The 20,888-nt window shown below is 40.2% G+C and overlaps 1 protein-coding gene and 1 long non-coding RNA gene across 6 annotated transcripts in view; both read left to right on the plus strand.

Moving 5' to 3' along the window:
* The window catches only part of LOC111265281 (patronin), a 98,117-nt gene that overhangs the window by 7,430 nt on the left and 69,799 nt on the right, over positions 1–20,888 (plus strand). For 2 of the 5 annotated variants that reach the window (XM_022841828.2, XM_022841825.2), the window contains exon 1: positions 15,564–16,112. The exons of 1 other annotated variant lie outside the window; for it this stretch is intronic. In XM_022841828.2, coding sequence (XP_022697563.1) covers positions 15,957–16,112 — 156 coding nt within the window. In that variant the 5' untranslated portion in view covers positions 15,564–15,956. Of the gene's footprint in view, positions 1–15,496; positions 16,113–20,888 lie in introns of those variants that run through there. 2 more of the 5 variants (XM_022841824.2, XM_022841826.2) reach the window with 2 other exon arrangements.
* On the plus strand, positions 16,136–19,396 carry LOC147752835 (uncharacterized). The gene is made up of 3 exons (XR_015313003.1): positions 16,136–16,711; positions 17,098–17,273; positions 18,630–19,396. It is a non-coding gene; the product is annotated as an uncharacterized LOC147752835 (long non-coding RNA).

Here is a 20,888-nt window from a genome sequence, read left to right on the forward strand (position 1 = left end):
CAGTCATATTCACATGGAAAAGTAATAAGAAGTGGCTCACTTTATTCGAACGGAACAGAGCTGTCTTCTCTACAGTACACATTTACTGCATGTTTGCGCAATATGCAACAAAGCATTCATATTATTGCTAATACCTAAAGCGCGATGGGCCTTCTGTGTAAAGCATATTTAAACACATAGTCACACAAACACTGAATAAATTTGGCATTTAGAATAATTTTACCCTATTGTAAAATATTTCGAAGACGAATCCGTTTACCTTGGATAAATGCAATGTAACATCTTGTACAACATGTATACAGCCGTGTACTATCACTATGTGTAGCTATTCACTTGCAGTGTACAGGAGTGTGTACGGGTGTGGTCCGACGAATATTATGGCGAAATCAATAGGACGGGGTAGAAGGTCAAGCTAACTAACCTTAACAGTTCTTTCGATAGTATACAGCAACAGCATCCTCAGTACATTCTCCGTCAGGTGCCCTTGGGTAGGGAGAATTTTAAGACCTTGATCATAGTTGTAAGCTTGGACGGCACGTTGATATTGCGCGGAGATTATCGTAGATGGTCAATTAGCCGACTTTGATGTACTACCTATTCTAGGAAAAAAAAACTAGTATTTTTGCAAAAAAACATTCAAATAAAAATACAGTCGGTAAATAGATGTGATATTAGAGAGTACTCTATGTTGCATTCTTTCTGTCTAAACGTATTAGTAGTGTGAACCCACTTGACACCAGGACTAATACTGGGATGAGTCAACATGGCGCCTGACGTCATCGAGTGCGTTGCCTAACGACGAAGATGTCCTCATGAATGGTGCTACTGCTTCAGTTGGGAAGAGTATATAGGCCCAGAAGTCGACATGAACTGAAAATATAGTCGAACTACAAAGATTACTCAATATATTTAGTAATGATTTATTTAATCGTAATGAATGCCATCCTTTCTTTTACATGATATGGTTACATTAGGTAGAATTTTTATTGTATAAACGTTAAGTTCGTCGTGTTGAACATTTCCAGCTGTTAGAGTTTACTATTTCGGCGGCCGTATAGAAACTGTTCGAAAGAACGTATATGTTTGGTTTATATTAGTTATGTAACCGTCATGGGACTCTCGTAAATTTCAATTTACGTTCTGACATTCATTACAGGCCGAATGCTTTCAAATCTGCACGTGCATTTATGTATGAACGGAAAGCGGATGTTGCTTGTGTGTTTACTCTATTTAACTTTTGGCGTAGTATAGGTCGAACTTAGTGCAGCTCTTTCGAACATCTTTGAGATCTTTGCTACAATTACAAAATCGTCAATATAAGCTAGATTTGCCTTTATCGGCTTTCAACGGCAAGTGTGATTCGCGTCTTACTGCGAGCGGGAGAATTGAAAAAAAATGACTAAGATATTCAAAGCTATTGCTTTTTTTAATCCACCGGTTGTAAACCTGGTCACCTGGTTTTCTAATGGCCCTTTATTACTACTATTATTGTGTTGATGTACTGTTTTAGCCAAGAACTGTGCTCTCTGATAAAGGGCTCGAAATAGTCAAAACAAAAAATACTGTTCCAGTACAATTATGAGTCTGCGCACTCTCACCTTAGCGAGAGCCAAACAAAAAGAAGTAAAATTAAACCCGTTCAAAGTCGACTTTATTTTCAATAGGTTTCTCCTACGTCCAATTCCAGTATGTAAAGTAATACGTTCTATTTAGCGCAATTTAACTAAGAAAATTTTGACATATCCATCAAGTCAAACGATATTAGATACGTATTTGTTACCCTCTTTTAGAATTTGCTATTTGACTTTGCTATATTGTATGGGCTACATTTTTGCTATTTTACTTCATACAGAAGCTATATGATTGGGATTGTGAGTTATGAGCTTGACCTGCTTCTTATATTCATGTTTACAACGATCACCATAATAATAATAATGTTATAATATCATGGGCTCTTCACTCACACCTATCTTCTTTTGCTATTGGCATCACGCAGACTCCATCGGAGGAAAAAGAAAAAAAAAACGACGACTAGTTATGTCACGTAAACGTACTAATCTATGCAATATTTGTCAAGTGTGCGCTAGAATTCTTATAAGTTAGCTGTCTGTATAAGTACAAAAAAATTAATTAGAAAAAAATGTAATAACTGGATAAATACCCCAATAGACACAAAACAGAACATGATGAAAATACGTTGACTTTCTATAAACTAGCAACATTCAACACAGTCGTTGCGACAGCATTCGATAACAGTTTTCGCATCACACAATGCCGATAGGGTTATCTTCTCGGTCATCGATATTTATGTTGGCATTAGAACGCGTCTTAAAATCAAAATTCGACACAAAGATACTGTTTTTGTTATTGTCCAACAGGTTGTTAATTCTTGCATCCATCCTACTGAAAAAAATTTGTCAGTTTGAATATCTCTGGTGAGCTCAACTTGATTAATTGATTTTTCCTTTTATAGCTGTACTTTACACCCTATTGTTTTCCGCCACAAGGCCTTCCTTCGTTTTCCCATTAGGCCTGTTCATCGAGACTTGCGCTGGACCGCACATTACGATTATTCAAATTTTAATTACACCATTGTGCCGACATTAGCGGGTAAATTTATAGAATTGGAACAGTGATTAACGCGATTCCGCCAAAGGTGCCATTAGGGCATAATCTATGACCATTTCGTTGACTGTGCAACTCCATCATGTAGACGCTTTCACCCTTCTAGCAAACAGAGAAAAACGGAACAAATTCAAATATTGAAAAAACTAATGAATCTTGTTGACTGTGATAATTATCGTCACTGTGATTATTATAACTGTAATAATAATTTACTAGTTAAACTGATCTCTGTTTCATCCTCGATTGAGGTAAGTACCAATGCATATCCTACTCAAAAATGTCGTTTCTCACTTATTCGACTCTGAAGAGTACATTCTGTCGTGACATAATTATGATTTGACCGGCCTTTCTGTTGACCTTTAGCTATCATATCCGGGTCCATATGAAATGAACACATATGAAGTGGAATACGTATTCGTCTGCTAGAAGAATTTTTGCGTGTCTGATTAGTGAGACTTGTACAAATACAAAATGCACAAAAATGTCATTTTTTTTAGAGCTGGCTTGATATAGTTATGATATTTGACTCAATAACAGATCCTATTATGAGCCATCATCAGATATTTGGGCTGGCTTTGAATTGAATTGCTTTCGGATCCCAGTTATGCTTTCATATATACGATAGTGCAGGTCGTTGTTATTTCCGGTTATGCTGATCCTATATATCATTGTTATAATGCACCTACAAGCTATGAAGACGTGTTTTCCATTTCAGATATTTCTACTGCATCCTTTCTGTATCTGCAAAGTTAAGGTGTTCTTTTAATTGAAGTATACTTGCTCCCTTTCTAAATGATTACTGTTTTTGCTTGCTTTACTTTTGGTAATATGCTATTTCGTGATTTTCTCATTTCAGTAGCGTCATTATCGGGCCTATAGAGTAAGCCTGTGTTACGTTCTGCTTAGCCGAGCGAATGTGTTTTAAACTGAACAAATGCTCTACTTAACGAGTGATGTTTTGTGGTGTGCTGCGCATAAATATCCAGTTTTCACCTCTAGAAAAATCCAAGCATGCTGATCTATCAATATAGCGTCTCTGCCTATAAATCTTGCTTTGTGCCCTCCAAGAGATCTGGAGGGGCTGATAGAAGCCTGACATTTCCTGTTACATGATACTGCATATGTTTAATAGGGAATCGTGATGATTTGTGATTGTGGTGTTTTCATTGGCGAAAGAAAACCAAAACGCCCAATCGGTAAGTTCTAGCGCCTACTAGTGGTCGCGTTAGGTGAGACAACTCCTTGGTTTAATTTGAATACCGACCACGTTTTTTCAGGGCAATTTGCGTTTTTTTTTACTTATCATCGTTTTTTTCAACATAAACACCTCTATGGACTGGTTGAATGCCGTGAACAAGAATTCTATAGCCATAAAAGACATTACCATGAATTATTTGTGGTATCGTGTAATACAGAACTATTTCGAGTTTTTTTTCGGTACAGCAGTCATATAATCAGTACAATATATGTCATTGCCAATGTTAGATCACCCCTCCAAGTAACTGTTTACACTAAGCTCTCAATAATGCAACCTAGTTGCTAACTGCAATTATGGGCGGAGTACGGTCTTTTCTGGCATATTATATATTATTATGCCAAAGAGAAAACTCTGCACAGTGGTCACATTATAACTTAAGGCAGCAATTCAGCGTCAGACCGCACGGAATCCGCTAAGTCATGATAACCAGAAATAATAAACGCGTAAGGCAGAATACGTTACCTTAGAGTTGAAGATAATTTAATACAACTCCTGACTTTGGTACAAGGATGAAAAAACTAGGAGTCATTTAGGTGCACTGTGGATCGGTTTTTTTTAAGGTTGTCTACTTCGTACGTGGCAAAGTACAAAGTAATGGTAGTGATCAAGCTGAATAAGCCACGCCCAGCAAGAATTTCTTAGTCTTACCAGCTAAGGCGCCCCTTTAAGAGGAAATCTACTCAGGTCTCAACGTAATCCGGTAGCAGGTTTTTGACTGTCGATTGAAACACCTAATTTTAAAGTGATACCGGAAAAATGTTGGATCTCAGCGCGCGATCAGGGAAGCGCGCGTCAAAAAACAGTGGTTACCCATGGACAACTAGAGCACGCTGTCACGTGTTATTCACAGTAAACGTTGGGTTATGCTAAGTCAGGCTATGTCGTTCTGATGAAAGAGAGAAATTACAAATAGCGAAAAGACTGCTGTTGGTAAACGAAGCTGAAATCTTTTTTTTTTCGAAATTTTTACGCACTTTGTCTTCCGATTAATTGCGATGTCTCTGCTATCAAAACAAATTGCAAATATTCCCTTCGCCACAAAATGCAGTGGGCTCGCCATTACAGGGATGAAAAAGCTGACCCCTCCGGTAGTGCTCGATGGTGGGCAGGCGAATTTTTAATGGAAAAATCTCGTAGAGTTCAAGAAGTCAATGAGATGTGAGTTGTATCCTGGAAGATACTTTTTCAAGAGCAAGGTTTAAGGTTAGGGCTTCGGCAACAGTCGAGTAAGAATGACCTTGACCTTGAGTGAGAGGTGTCGGATCCTATTCGAAACAGAGCTTTTCACGTAAAGCGTACAACATACAAGCACACTTGTTAGTTGCATCTTTTCCTTACAATGAAAGTAATAATAATATTATTACTATTATTATTACACGCACACTTGTACTTTTTCTTTACCACAGACAAATGGAGCACAGGAGAATTTCAAGTCACCCCTTCCGGTAAAAGGCCATAGACCAAGTGAGCGTGGTTAACTCTGATAACGGAATGACTTTAGTCATAGCAAAGTCGGATTGCTTTGCTGAAGTCAACGGCTGTTACTGTAATTAAAGCGTACAAAGCTAATTTATTGGCTGTTATGTAGCCAAAAATTGAATGAAGTATATACGAAATCGGGTGGCTAAACTTCATAAAAGAAATTTTGAATTTAGCCGCCACCATAATTAACTAGGAAATCGTTTGATACCAATTTCTTCTACATAAATTTGTACAGTTAACCCTAACATTTACTTTAAAGGAAACATTTAGATTATCAAGAAAATTACTAGTTGAATCATCTTTGGTTGGTCTCTATGTCCAAAAAATCTAAAAAACAATCCAATGTATTATATCTCGTCCATGGATACGCTTACTGAACTAATTTTATAGGTTTTCTATCTACTTTATAAATTAATGTTACTTATATACGAATGAACGTATGTTATCACTTTGGCAACAATCAAACTGTCTGCTAAAATAAAAAATAATCAACGTATAAACTGTACCCTGTTTTTTTCGACGAAGGACTTAACGGAATCTTTAATTGCATATAGCGGTTGTAGAAACATGCAATTACCAGTTCTGTGGCACAATACACGCTTTAAGCATTACATGTTTTTCAGTCATCCCGAGGTATTCGATGGGTTGTCCCTCCAATTGGCGACAGGTTCCAATAAATTTTGATCATAACGATGTTTTTTTTTTTGAAACCGCAGTAAAACAGTAATCTAAGATAAAATAGTATTAGCAATCCTCATATGCTAATTCGCGTTCTCTTGCCCTTGAAACTATACAGTAGATTAACAATTCAGTTGTGCTGTGTTCTAGGAAGCTTAAAGTTGTCACCTTCTTGTGTCCAATATGTGCAAAAGGCCTTAGAGGGAGCCGTTCTTCTGACTATCTCATATCGATATTGGTGACATAATCAGTCTCATGGACTTGTGCAATGGCCAGTGGCTGATGGCTGAATTTGCGTAAGCGACGCACGTTGCTACTAAAGTGAAAGAAACGGAAAGGCAAAAGTTGACGATGTCCTCACACATTTGGAAACGTGTTATTATCATGTAACACTATTGATATTATTGCACCGCCACCGTGTATACTTCATGATCATTATTCGGTTAGAGATATGCATATGTGCGTCGAAATATAATGGCGGTACCGAAATGCTCTTTATATTGTCTTTTCGGGCTAGCATTCTCAATGGCAGTGTACATTTTATCTTGAAGTAGAAATCTACTCTTCTTGGCGTAATTTAAATAGGCCAGCATTGCAGCGACCAACAAGCTTGAACTAACTGCTCCTGAAACTAATCAAAGATACAAATCTACTTATTAAGGCCAATGACAAGGTTGTCTGCGTCTTGACAGGCAGATGTATGGAAAAGTAGACACGTGCAGTGCAAGCGACTACAAGTGCCAATACTGAGAGATAAAGAAGCTTATAGACTGGCAAGCGGGATGGAGGTAAACACGGAAAAGCGTCATACAGCCATAGCATAAGTCTATGATTGACTCGTAGCATTGAGTAGAGGGTTTTCGGTCTTGTGCACGTCGATGTTCTCAAACCACTTTTGTATGTGGATGTTCCACTCGGCAATGCAAAAATGAGAGTGTAAGTTAGACGATTTACACTTTACAGCAGCGATCATAGGTCAAAAATAAAGGCTTAACATTCTGTCGACGCAAGTCAACCGAATGTCGAGTAAACAAACCTAGTTTGTTGACCTAATATCAGGTTTACCCAACCTGACATGAAGCCCGAGCACACGTTCTGTGTGAGCACAAAATATTCGACCTGTCGAACCTATGGACGACAAAAATTGCTGATTTTGAAAAAGTGTGCAACGAAATTCATCTACGTAGCTATGATACATTGCACGAATTATTAACAATTGGGTATGAACAAATACATAAGATGGATATGCAGCGATCGAACACGGCCTCGTGGCGAGCTCCGACAGCCGTTCCCATCGCGCAGTCGTTGAAGCAATAATTTAAGAACAAGTTCTCCGTTAATGTCGTTGTTCTTGAGGTTGCAACAAATGTAACAAACAAAAAGCCGCCTCATCCATAAACTTTTAGCACTCATTACAATATGAGTCAGTGGCAATTAGCAAATAATACACTGGTTTTGGGGTGACATTTGCCACTATCTTTTGACCAGCTTAAGCTGTATTATCAATCTTTGTTTTCAATTCGATATATGATATTGACCTGTGGTGATCTGAAGTCGTACTCTAATACAACACCTCAATCTGGTCCAGCATCTGATGAGTATAAGGGATTTGTTAGTCGAGTGGCAGTAGTTGAACGACGTGGCCTACAGATTTGATGATTTGTCGCTTCTTGTTCTCCGCCTTGACGATAACAACAACAATGGCGAATCCAATAGTCAGATGCTAATATTAAAGCCTGCAACTTAATTTGTCTCTGTTTGTTAGTCAGTATGTCAATTTGCGCGCGCGTACGTCTCTGCAAGAATGCACGTAAGTGTATTAAATATATGTATGGGGTATGTAGATATCTGTGTATGTATGTATGTATGTATGTGTGGCTGTATCTGTATTTTGTCGTATTGCGTTGGCTGTTGCTGCCATTGTTGGCACCGGCTTCCGCGCGTTCGCAGGACAAGCGAGCTTCTATAGTTTGCGGCAGTAGCTGCATCTGCAGGGCTTGTCTGGGCGTCAATCGAGCCAAGGCTTCAGCCTACGTAGGGAGAGGGCGGTAGTGGTTCAACGATCAGAACGACCAAAACGCTATGCCGTGGCGGCGTGGAGGGCCCAAGCTAGTGGATTGGTGCTGTTTGTCCGTGTTAAACTAGCGAACTAAAGAAAAGTCGCTGTGGCTTGCTAGCCGCTGTTAGGATTATTATACGAACCCGACGAAGACACTCCATCTTGTTCGTTCCGCTGGTTCTACAAAAGGTGGATATGTTATTACTTCTTTTCTCTGGCCATTTGTCGTCGCTTGTGTAGTGAGCGACAGGCCTCTTACGCCATGAACGTCGCAAGCGCTGTACCATCATAGGACTGACTTATGTACTAGTAACCACGCGCGCTAGAGCGTTGCTATTATTCATTATAGGAATTGTGCTTGAGTGTTTTTCTTCGACGAATGAAACTGATTGAACTTTTTTAAAGTTGATTGTTGTTGTTGTTGTTGTTACTTTCTGTTGATATTCACGAATTAAAAGTAAAAGAATTTTTAAAGTTTGACATTAATTCTACCTGACAAGTATACGTGATTCTTCTTGTGAACGCCTGTGTCGTGTACCTCTTGCAATAGGGCCCAGGTGAGATCATGCGGGTTTAACAGTAAAAAAATTCCATCAAAAGTGGATTGGGTAGCAATAAGCTTATGATTATATTGCTTTCTTTTTTCGCCTCTCAAGCGACTGTTGTTGTGGTTGTACGCAAAGTTTTATTACATTGCCATAGAAAACAAGTTTGATTCTTACTAGGAAAATCAGCTCGTTCCTGTTATCAACATTTGCTTTGCGTGGCGATCACGTAGCAGTTTGAGCTTCTTCTGTTCAGTTAGTGTCTTGGTAGACCCAACGGCCAGTGATTTACTGTAAAGAAGAAAAGGTATGACTCAGATTTTTTTCACGAGTATTTTTGAGCAACACTGTTGTGAGAGTTAGGGAAGTCTGTGTTAGTTGCTGCTACCTTCGAAGGCAACAGTGGTGTCGGTGTGGTTCTTCGTTTGTCGGCTGTTTTTGGCGTCGTCGTATACGCTGAGTTGCCCAGACGTTTACTAAACATATTACCCTGAAACCAACAGAAACGAACTATCATTGCGTGTCCACCTGCAATCATCAATAGTGCTATTATGAGATTAACAAGATCTTTATCTTAATGGATAGTTCGATTTGGTCACACCGATGCCTAGTTTATCATGAATTATCAAGGATCACCGGTACATAGTTTGCAGTTGGGGAGCTTACTCATACAAGAACGCTGAAGATGTAGAACATAATAGTTTATCGACTTGAACGTCGTCTGCTAAAGTAGTGCGTCAAAACAGACACATTTATATTAAACATAAGGTGGTCAGATTCGCTTCCTAGATACGTGTTTCGGTGTTTTTTTGGCCTGAAGCCGCCGCAATACAGGAACCTGTGATATCATCAACATAATTATTATGCTCGTAGAATGAAACATAGAAATATGTTCGTATACTGAACGGGTCAACAGCAACGTCTACGACAATGGCAAGAATCAGGAAGAAGCAGTAGTGGCGTCGGGAGTCTGTACCGCTATCAAGCAAAAAATATCGGCTTTGGGATACATATCGTGGATAATGTTAATATGGATGACGCAACAGACATAGATACTACATAGACATTTTTACAGATGTCAGTTTGATTACGGGCGTGTGCGTGTGTGTACGCATATAAACACCACTGTGTACGTTTGTGTATACTTACATGAGCAGGCATTACTCCGTGCTGAGTATTGTTATCGCAGCTGGCATTGCCTCAGGCAACCATAAGTATTCCCTTACACTTGTTTGTTTGACTGTATTGCGTCTGCATATACTAATTTTGTGGCTATACGTTTTTTAAGGGTGCCGTTAATTTGTCTACCTAGATTTAATTTCTAAATCTCATCAGTTTCTGATGGCAAAGGTAATTTGTGCTAGTCCTTTTTACTTTCTTTTCGGAATCCCGACAGAGAGTCATGCCCCGTCGTGGACCTTAACGTTGGCACTTACATACGTTTTGCTTATCGGGATTAAATTTTGTCATAGCTGAATACATCGAAAAATACTACTAGCTTATACAATAGGTCTGGGTAAGGAACACCAGGGTTAAGGGTGAGCGTAAGGAAGTGTAATACCTACTATTTTCCGACGTCGTTTTAGGTAGCAAGAAAGAATGGCACAAGGCGTAAGCTAGCGTTCAGGGCCATGCACGTGATATGCATATCTGTACGATGTATATCCGTTGCTTAGTTCAGACTGAAGGTCGATGGGCGTTCAAAAATTTGGTGTAAGTAGCAGTTTTCAATGCGACCTGCACATCATGGCTCCATGGTGTATTCGGCTGTTTAGCCTAGAATAAAACAGATAGCAGAAAGGTGGCACTTAAAAAGGCTGCTTGTAATCGTCTCTGTTGAATCTGTGTTGAAAATATCAATATTGTTTCGTTACTTTATTTACTTGTAATTAAATTACATTGGTGCTTTTATGGCTGGCTGCCGATTGACTTCGCGTTGCATTTGCCGGTAAACTACATTCTAATTAAGACACTTGTTTAAGAAAGCGACCCAAGCTGAGAATATGCATCCTCCTTTCTGCTCGTCTGAGTTGTGTTATGGCAGAACATGTTTCGTACGCTTCGTTCGGAACGCGCCTGTCGTTAAGGTTTCACAAAAAAAAAAATAAGAGGTACAACCAGGGCTGTGTAGTCATAATTTAGGCGGTCATGTAAAGTTTCCATCTTCTTGTTGCGATGCCAGCTGCATGCCTCTGACGCGAGTTTGCTGGACTGATGCTTACTATGATTTTATGCTTCTGCTTAAGCAAAACCGAGGCCTTATGGATCATGCCGCCAGCAGTGTGCAACAGCTAAAGTGAAACTACGTCAAGCATTATCTTCTCGCCTCTTTTACCCAAAGATGAGTTCCGGCCGAGGACAGACGGGCGCCTGCCGTGTATCTGACCAAAGGGAAGCCTTCTATATGATGATGAACTTTTTGAACACGATCAGATAGACTGCCTATGGCCGGTGTGGCCACAGATTCTGCGCAGTTCGTTCCGCGGCATTGGCACGTGGGTGTGCGTTATCTTGCTAGTCCAAACGTGTGACTATCAAAACGGGTAAAGCCATCCCAGGTATACTGTACAAACACTTCCTAATGGACTTCAACGATAGGATGTATAGTATAAATTCTTCCTATACTAATTGGCGACAGTAAATAGCATAGAGTTGTTATCAGGAAACAGTTCCACCCCAGTGAAACGGACCCAGTATTACTTTGCCCTCTTCCTATGGTGGGTCTCTGTTAAGGTGTGAGAGATCTTGTGTACCCGCAATTAGTTGTATTTCAGATGCATGCTGCCCATGTATTCAACATTACTCCCGCAACAGTAAATCCGGATTAGTAAATAACTTACAAAAGATACAAAGCCTACCTCTACGCCTCTTTCGAAATATCGCGTCTTTCCCAAAGATGAATGCCGCTTAAATCAAGTGATTCACCTAAATTTATCGGATTTGAGCCCATATGAGTGCGAGCCGGCAGTTCTTGATCCACTGTACTATAATGCGATGAACCAACAACGAAGACAAGATGAAGGTACCCGCGCACTCATCAAAATCGGTAGCATTAGTTTGCGATTCCAACCCAATGAAGGCGTTCGGCAACTTTTCATTACCTTATGCAATATAACACATTTAAGTATTAAACAGCCTTCTAAGCTCTTCTAGTCAATCTTTTCTTTAAAGAACAAGACTATCTATTCGTATGTAAACTTATAGTATAGATTTATAAACTAATGAGGTTTGTTTCACTATAAGAACGGTCGCGGCACAAGACATCAGTAGCCAGTTGTCGACGATCACCGCTGCTTCGACAGTAATTATATTAGCCATGGGCCATGGGTCGTTTAAACGTGACACAACGTTTCTATATATATGTATCGTTTGGTAAATATTTATGAGTGACGACTGCAACTGTTATTGTGGCGGGCTAACAAACTCCGTTGCCAAAGTCATTACTCCACACAGCAGAGAACAAGATGTTTAGATAGAATTTTTAAATAATAAATGTATACATAGCTTATCTTTAAGACTCTAAAAAGCACAAGTGCCTGTGTAAAATACTCGTACGTTTCATGGTAATCTTGTGCAATAAACTTTCGAATGCGACGAAGCGTCTTGGACAATACGTGCCTTTTTGACGCTTTTCGTTAACGAAATTTTACGAGTCCGCGCGCGATGGATGCTACACATCTGATGCGATGGAGTGGCCGCATATGTCGATTGATACTCCATATTAACACTTAATTCATTAAATCTATAGATTGAGTCTTACTACAAGTCATTACCTAACTGAGAATATTCATATCTTCATATACAGTTGCATGATATTGAGTAGCCCCAAGATAATTACTTCAGTGCGTATACGCGTCGTGCTCATGTTATATTCAGGGCTCCCTTAGAGCCACAGAGGTTGAACTTGCCCCCATTGTCATCTCTCTGTGACTGCTATCTAAAGCCGATCGCTCGCTTCCATACTTGTCAGAGATCTGTAGTTCGGTCGTATGTTCATGTACTACGAGTACGTTTAGCATGTACATGCGACTAGGAGGCTGTTGATTATTCTACGGCGAATTCGATGGGCTTTCGTAGGGATGACAGCACCCGTTGAAAGAAAAGCACACGGAAATGCGCAGGACGAAGGACTAAGCTGATAGTTCCAACTGCGTAACCGATAGCTCTACTTTTCAAGGGCAATGGCCATTATCCAACCGACACCCACAATGATCTAAAGCACACCAAATAAGCACATGTTTGGACGATCAAAGGACGAACCATTTACCTAATTCGGTAGAACCGTATTCAACAACCTTTACATACTATATGCTACTGACTCGTTTGTCAAAACCTGACATAGCAAAATATGAAGCCACATGTCCACACGATACTTTGTACTTGTGCAACGCCCGCTAGTTGCGTGTGACTGTCTTGGTACGAAATTGAATGGAACGAGAATTGTCCTTGTGATATTAACATATGAGCACAGGATTGACTCTTTTTGTACATGTGTTTATGTGGTAGAATGAGACAAATTTGCAACGCAATTGGCTCGCTTAATACTTCTTCGAGACCAGTTGACAATACGTTCGTTTTGTATTCTTTATTTTCTGGCCACCCAGGCCCGACATGCCATTGATCTATTATCAACTGCATCCAGTATTTGAGCCGTTACGTATTACTGTAGGCCGCCGGTTCCTTTCAGCACGAAACGAACCGTCTCTACGTCTGGATTCGAATCTTACCCCAAGTTTAGCGGGCAAACATGTTGCCCGCTGCGCCATTACGAGGACGACTGCTCTGTGAAACATTTACATGGATAGAATGAGAGGGTCTGCCAAAAACTGAAAAGAAGACCGTATTTTCACTACATTGGGCTAGACTGCGTTAGCTTATTCTTAGCTGACAGTGATGACCCGTTAGCTGGCCGCTGTTGGTCGAGTTCATTGCACTTGTCAAGCACATTATGCATTGCATAGACATTAACTAATAGTATCTTGTCTTTTTTATTGATTGAGAGATTTTATTGATTTAGAAAGTTGTAAATCGTCGAAGAAAAAAGCAAATTAAAAAATGCCAGCGCTTATCTTAAGTTCACGTATTAATATTCTATGAAATACTAATTTTTCTTAGGATCATAGTTTGCAGAATGGACGACAGCGACAGTCTTCGGCTACGTGGCCAGGATCCTAGTATAAACAATTGAATCATTAGATTTAGGTAAAAGTATATGTACATTTTCTGTGTAACGATGTTCGACTATCAGTTAAAATGTGTTGACCTGAGCTTTTGTTTTTGACAGTTCGAAGTGATTTGACAAGCTATAAATAATGATGAACGTTTCTGACGAGAGATTCTATATATCTTCGGAAGCACTTCAAACGTTTAATCTGCAGAGTCAGTATCGCTTCTCTAAGATACACCTCAACTGCATAACCGGTACAAATGACGATATAGCACTATATATCTAGCTTTTTGGTTCGACACGCTATGATAGTCGATCATGCTTTTTAGGCGGCTTAGAGGAATTGTAGCTCTTTACGTGCCTGGTTGTCTTCCTCTCTGGAGCAAGGCACCGGCTGCCACGTCATAAGTGAAACCGGGCTATGTCGGCCTCCAACTATATGAATAATGCTAATGACTTCGCTTCTTGTCACTATATATATCAATAAGCAAACAAGAGCTTGTTTTACCTGCTGCCTTGGTAAAATCCAACTATCGAGCACAAAAACGTTGATATTCGTATTAAGTTGCGGTATTTTACACGTTATGGTTATAGGTTTGGGATTTGATCTCGGTTTGAGTGACTTCATGCTGCTGACGTGTCTCACTCGGGCCTCTACTAGCTGAAGCGTGCAATTCTCTTTATGTTGTCCGATTGGCATTGTCCGCCGTATACCTCAAATATGGCCACCTCTTGTTTACTGATAGAACGAAGAGTTGTTGGTGTACTTAGTCGACTTTGTTTGATGCCTTAACGAAACTGGCTATTTTAAGCTTGTCATTACACAGAATAGTGTGCTAAAAAAAAAACCAGCGCAACTGAAACGCCAGCTAACGATTGTCGCCCACATTTGTCTGTTCAGTTAAAAAAAACGGAAGGTAGAAAGTGGTCAAGACACCCCGTGATACCTACGAAATCTATGAAAATGTGGGATCAATGGCCGCATGTTAGTTTTGAAGAGGATATCAGCTGTTTACTGGTTGACCTCATTGACTCAGTGGCTCTTCGGGATCACTAAATAAAACTTAATACTGGACGTTCGATTAGGGAAATGAAGAGATGCTAAACAACGCATGTACACGTACACACCATAGAAGAAATAAGTACAACGTCTATTTTAGCACAATGTCTAGTGACTCTCGAATCAGTATTTAAAAGGAACGATTATACTGTAGTTTCTCTATGCCGAAAGTAGGATGTCGGCAGCTCCAGTGACCTGTCTGATATACCTGCAAACAATAGACCTGATATACAGTGAATTGGGTTTAAGGATATTTGATACTACCTAAAATGACGAAAGGTTGGTAGCATCGGGATCTATATTGATTCAAAGGCATTGGGTGTCTCGATGTGCGGGTGATCAGTGCGTTCAGTATTCTTCCGGCTAACCAGTAATACTAGCAAAGGCCATCATAGTGATCAGCATTGGCGAAGAAATCACAAAGCCGGTCACAGGCGCCAAATGTCGAACTTACTTATTAGAGCCTGTCAAACAATTTCATCCTCTACCTATTTCAGTGTGGATGAAACGGTCACGAAATGACGCACCGAAACTATACTCACAACAATAGTTAATGTTATTGTTAGTAAGTAAATGTTGTCTCATGAGGCTTTCATAGTCTTTGTGATTAGTGCTAATCTGAGGATGTCATCTATGCATATTCGTCCAAACAACGTCTTCTGTTGTGAAAGGGAGTTACGAAAAAACCATCTAACGCGCACCGTCTTGCTCATTACTGGAACACGTCTAACTCTGGATGAAAGTGCTGGCCTTTCGGCTCGTGAGAAATATCAAAAGATACGACTTGTGTCAGATTGACTCCGTCTAAAGGCTGCCTAAGCTCAGAGAGAGCCACCGGATGGGCATCGCCCAATGGCTCTCTGGTGCGGACTGAGGATTCGTTCAGAGGCGCTTGTTTGCATTCAGACCTTGTGAACTGGGATGATCAGGGGTCTGCCCATCAGGTGAAGTGACAAACCTGCAGACTTACCTGAATAATCTTATGAGCTAGTATGCACTGTATGAGTATCTGTTTATCTATATAGTGGTTATTGTGCTCGCTGGGTAAGGCTGTGAACACGCCTTGCGAGGTATAACCGACAATGGCTGCCACAATGTTATTGAATAAACGGATTACGTCACCCGTGGGGGTGGTAGCACCTCTCGTCAACGGAGGCTGCTCCATGTCCGACCTCAAGGAAAGCTATCGAGTCTTCAAGGAGAAAGCCCAGCTCATCACATTTCAACTACTTGAACAGGTATCTTCAACATTCTGATTTTCTGGCTTGTTGCTTAGAGAATAGCAGACTTTATTCTGTCATATCCGTAACAAATTACTAATCTTTTTCCGTAAACTAGCCGATGCGACTGGATCATTGCCGGACACCACTTACGATCATCGAGCTTCCGTTGCGAATCCGTTCATGCCAATTTTTGTCACAGATTTAACTGATTTTGTGTCTCGTTTGTTACTAGGTGAAGTGAATTATGCCGAAGCCTTTAGAAAAATGATGAGTCACATTGATCTGAATGTAAATCGCCGCCTATAGGGTCGTTGTCTATAATGCAACACTTAATCAACTTGGCTTCTGTTATATACTGTTTGCTTTTTGTGAATGCTGGTTTCCGGAATTTTCGCGTATCAGCGTTAACGGCTATAAGAACTGTCACACAACAAAACATGCGTTCATTGCGACCAAGCCGCAATTACAATCGATCTTTTTCTAACAACGATGTCAACATGTAGCCGATCACTTCTAACACAGTAACAAAAATGTATTCTAGCCGACCTCGTATGAGTAAAGGTGAAACGTTATGTTGTTAGAACTGGATACGTTTAAACGGCCATTTTGATCGTGTGGGTATTTTATAATCGTTTCATAAGCCGTAGAGGTCTAATTAGAAACTGGCGTTGTCGGTGACGCTTCTGTAGACTGATCTGCCTCCTTCGAAACTCCCTTGTCAACAAATCAGTTGTATTGTTCATAGGCGGCCATTTGAGCATGGATCCGTAGAGCGCTGCCTATGATCAGTCACCGTTCTTTCGCAAATAATAATAACTTTTTGCTGATACTGATCAATGTAAAACAGACTGATCGTAGAAATGTCTTTCAAGTGAAGAGAATATAATATGCATTTTGTGTTCCACGCGTTTAGCTATCGGCAGGGGAAAAACGGAACTACTTTATTGAAGTTTCTCAGTGTACGCTCAATTACAGATTTTATGTTATACCGTCCTTGTAGCCCGTACGCGTTTTGAATATGCTTCTATTGAGTCAAGTGGCACAATAATGCTTCATTAAGGGGTCCAGAGAAACAGTTATTGAGGTGCTTTGTCCGGTGCTTTTGAAGCGGATCGGAAGTACGGCATGCAGATGCCACTTAAGCCAAAAAAAAAGAAAATGAGACCAAATCCGAAGGTAGGTTGTAGTTGTGTTATTATCATTTAAATATGATGTCGCTTCCTCCTCATAGAACAGATATTATTCAGACAGAGCAAATTATACATACGGATCGATCTGGTTCACCGCCGATTACGGGCTGAGCTATGCTAAGCTTCAGCAGCTAAGTGATGTTTCCAGGACTAAGAAGCGCCTTAAGGTATCGAGAATGATTGATTTTCACGTGCGGAGTTTCAATTGTCGCTTGGTCAAATAGTTCGACCCCGACGAGTGTGACTCTGGAAAACTCCAGAGAAAAGGTTAGCACAGATTCGCTATGGGGAAGTATATTTGGATAGCTATTACATGTGCCCTCTTGGCGCCTATTCGATTTGAAATATAATAACTAATTTTATTCTTCATTACTTCGTATAGAATAAAGCTCGGAGTTCGTAGATGCTTGGCCTGCGCGTACGTACACTATACCTTGATTATATTCTGCATCTACTATAATTTCAACCTGTGAATGTTGGTTAGTGCAGCTTTTATGGGAAGTTAACATTTGGGCCTCATTCCGAATCGACACGGGGTTCTGTCATAGAGAACTGCTAGTGGTATTGTTACTTATTACGATCCGAGGTAGCAGTAATTCGGACTGAGATAGTTGGCAAAGCATGCCAAGTCCTTCTGATCAATCAGTACAACAGCGACATTCATTTTCTATTAACCAATATTTATATACAAACAAACAGGTCATCATACGAAGAGTAAACCAGTCCAGCTGTTCCCAAGCATCGACCGCTAGCTTTGCGGTTTGGTTAAGTACGAAATCTGGTGCTACTCAGCCAGTGTCCATTGTTTTTACCCTAGACCTTTACATAGCGATGGGTTGATGATGTTATTGTATCGTACACAAGTGTTCCTACGTCGCGTTCTTGTTACTGCTACAACGCGTCCTAGGGTCGTGTTAGTGAGTGAGGCCTTGTAATGTTTTAATACATATTTGGCTCGATGGAGAATTGAAACACCTGCTCTATGATACACCGATTGATACAGGTTCGTTAACAATAAGAACGAGACGAACATCAACAATAACATTGTACAACTGTGGCCGATGCCGTAATGTCTTTGTTGGTCAGTTGATCATTATATTAACCGGCCTATTCTCAGTCCTCGCGCACTATTCGATTTGGGCGCCTAGCTAGAAGTGGACTTTTATTTATCGAGATGACAGATTCTAGCCTGCCCTAGAAATCGTTAATGGCTAAGGTATGGAACAGAAGTGACAAGACAGTTGTTATGCCCATCATTAGCGGTCAACAAATAAGTAAGTACCCGTCAAATGATTGAATCTAATCTTCCACTATACTGTGTATATGTGGCTGTCATTTGCAGTTATCGAACTCGACTATTTCTACACGCAAGCGTTTCGATCATATTGCGCTGTTTTTTTCGACTCTGAGGAGCATATCATATTAGCAGCACTCTGTGGATAGCAAAGGTCGTCGAGGCCTTATTCCGATTTCCCGAAGCGTTTTCTTTTGCGCCTTTGTCGACGTACCACACACTCGCTCGAATTCGGCAAAGCCCTTATCCGCTGTCGTTGAACAAAGTTCACAGTGAAATGGCTACGAATGGTCAGGCTGATTCAGGCGTTTTGCTGTCATGACATGGCCACGATTGTGACACTGAATCATGCTGTTGGCACCTCCCTACGAGAGATCGGGAACTTGCGGGTAAAATTATGCGTTGAGAATCTGTGAGGTGCCAGGCAGTGAGTTATCATTAGCTAAGGAACAGTGATGTATGCGGACTTATACCTGGTTCACCTCGTAACAAACTTGGTTGGGGTAAACTAACACGATCAAGCCGTGTTTCGGGGGTTATACGATGACGAGACTATGTCAGATAGCTACAGTTTGTTGTTAGACTTCTGCATTTTCGAACGAATGCGCTTGGCGTTCGAGAGTCGTCATGGGATAGATCGCTTTACATGGTTGATCATGTGCCGCACATTATGTAAACATGAGGCTAAACTATAAAATAGCCATGATGTATGCTCTGGCTATTGTCTACGCTTGGCTAGACTGACTAGCTTACTGATTTACCTATGGGGGACGTATTACATATGAAAAGATTTTACTCAAACATTTTGTAAAAATAAAGTAGTGCATTCCTAAAAAGATAGCGTCTTGTCATAAAACGTCATATCCGTGATTCTTAGATTTCGGCGGCTAGTAAATCAGCTGTTACGATAGTGGTCTATCCACGATAGTCACAATGTTACAATACACGTGCAGCTTTATATGTGACATGAATTACCACGAATAATTCTAGCTCAGCAAAGAAAACAAAGGCGCTAAATCCGATTATTTATGTTTTTTTTTAGAAATATTGACCGATAATGATTTCCACAATGTGTAAGTCAAAAAGACTTTGTTAGTTCGCATCTGTGTGCGGCCCGTTCTTCCTGCTCCATTGTTGATTCTGCCGTATTATACGTCATATATTCAATGGTATCTTACCGGAAAATACTTGGAATTATAGGGCTGTTTATTTTACATGGCTGGCTGTATAATAAATTCTATTTAGCACTAACGATTCATTTTGTTAACTATGCAAGTTATGTTTGGGCGAATGGTTCCTAGTTTTTTTTTTTTATTATTAGAGCCGAGTAACAACGGTCCGTCGGGGACTACCTCACACATACAACGGATGTAGCGATTGTAGTGACGTTCAGCTGAACGATACGCCGACCGTCAGGTGCGGACTAAATTCAAATTCTTACGGAAGTGCCCTATCTGTTGTGCTACCGCAGCGGTCAAGTTTTGCATCGAAATACTAATTGACCGAAAACAAAAACTTGTAGGCAAGTTATTGCTTGATTTGTTGTTAATTTTGTCAATGTTTGTAATTGAACGATAGCGATACGAATGAAGTTGGCGTTAAAAACAACGTCGTATAAACAATGCTTAATCAAGCTACATTCTTCACTTATCTAAAATTCCGTCTCATAATTAGGTGAAAGTAATCCAGCACTGAACATGTTCGTATAAAGTCAGCATTTTTGCGAGATTTGTTAGAATTATATGTCTCATTTACGTGTCGAACGAAGATCCTCAAAGTGAGATCCCGATGTTCACTTGTGCTTCTCTAAAAGAGAGGATTCAAATATACGCAATAAGAAATGTCATATTGTGATCGTCAGGGAAATTAAGTAAAATCTAGTTCACGCGACGCCTCTATTGACGTTACTTATTTTCTATTGCGATTTTAATAATGCACATTATGGCGTCGCTGATTCAGTGGTTTATTCGGGCTATTTCCTACGGATATGTGATGGCGTATGTTATAAATATTGTGAGTATCTCATGTGAGGGAGAAAGAGAGAAGTCTACGCGGGCGTAAGTCACTGATTGTTCGAAAGAGCGAGCGGAATATCGAAATTAAGGCTTTCCCAATCTCTATACGTCCCTAACTTGCAAACGATAATTTGACCATATCAGTGAAGAGAACACTGCTGTGCATTAATCACGTTTCCCATTCAGTATTAACGTACTAGTCTATTGTTGCGACTCTGCCATCTGTCTGGGTTCTTCTGTACTCGCTGTGCCGTAGATAGGAATACTTACAGATAGTAGTTACGGTATTTTA

The sequence above is a fragment of the Varroa jacobsoni genome, unplaced genomic scaffold (genome assembly GCF_002532875.2).
Source record: "Varroa jacobsoni isolate VJ856 unplaced genomic scaffold, vjacob_1.0 scaffold_952, whole genome shotgun sequence".
Lineage (NCBI taxonomy): Eukaryota > Metazoa > Arthropoda > Arachnida > Mesostigmata > Varroidae > Varroa > Varroa jacobsoni.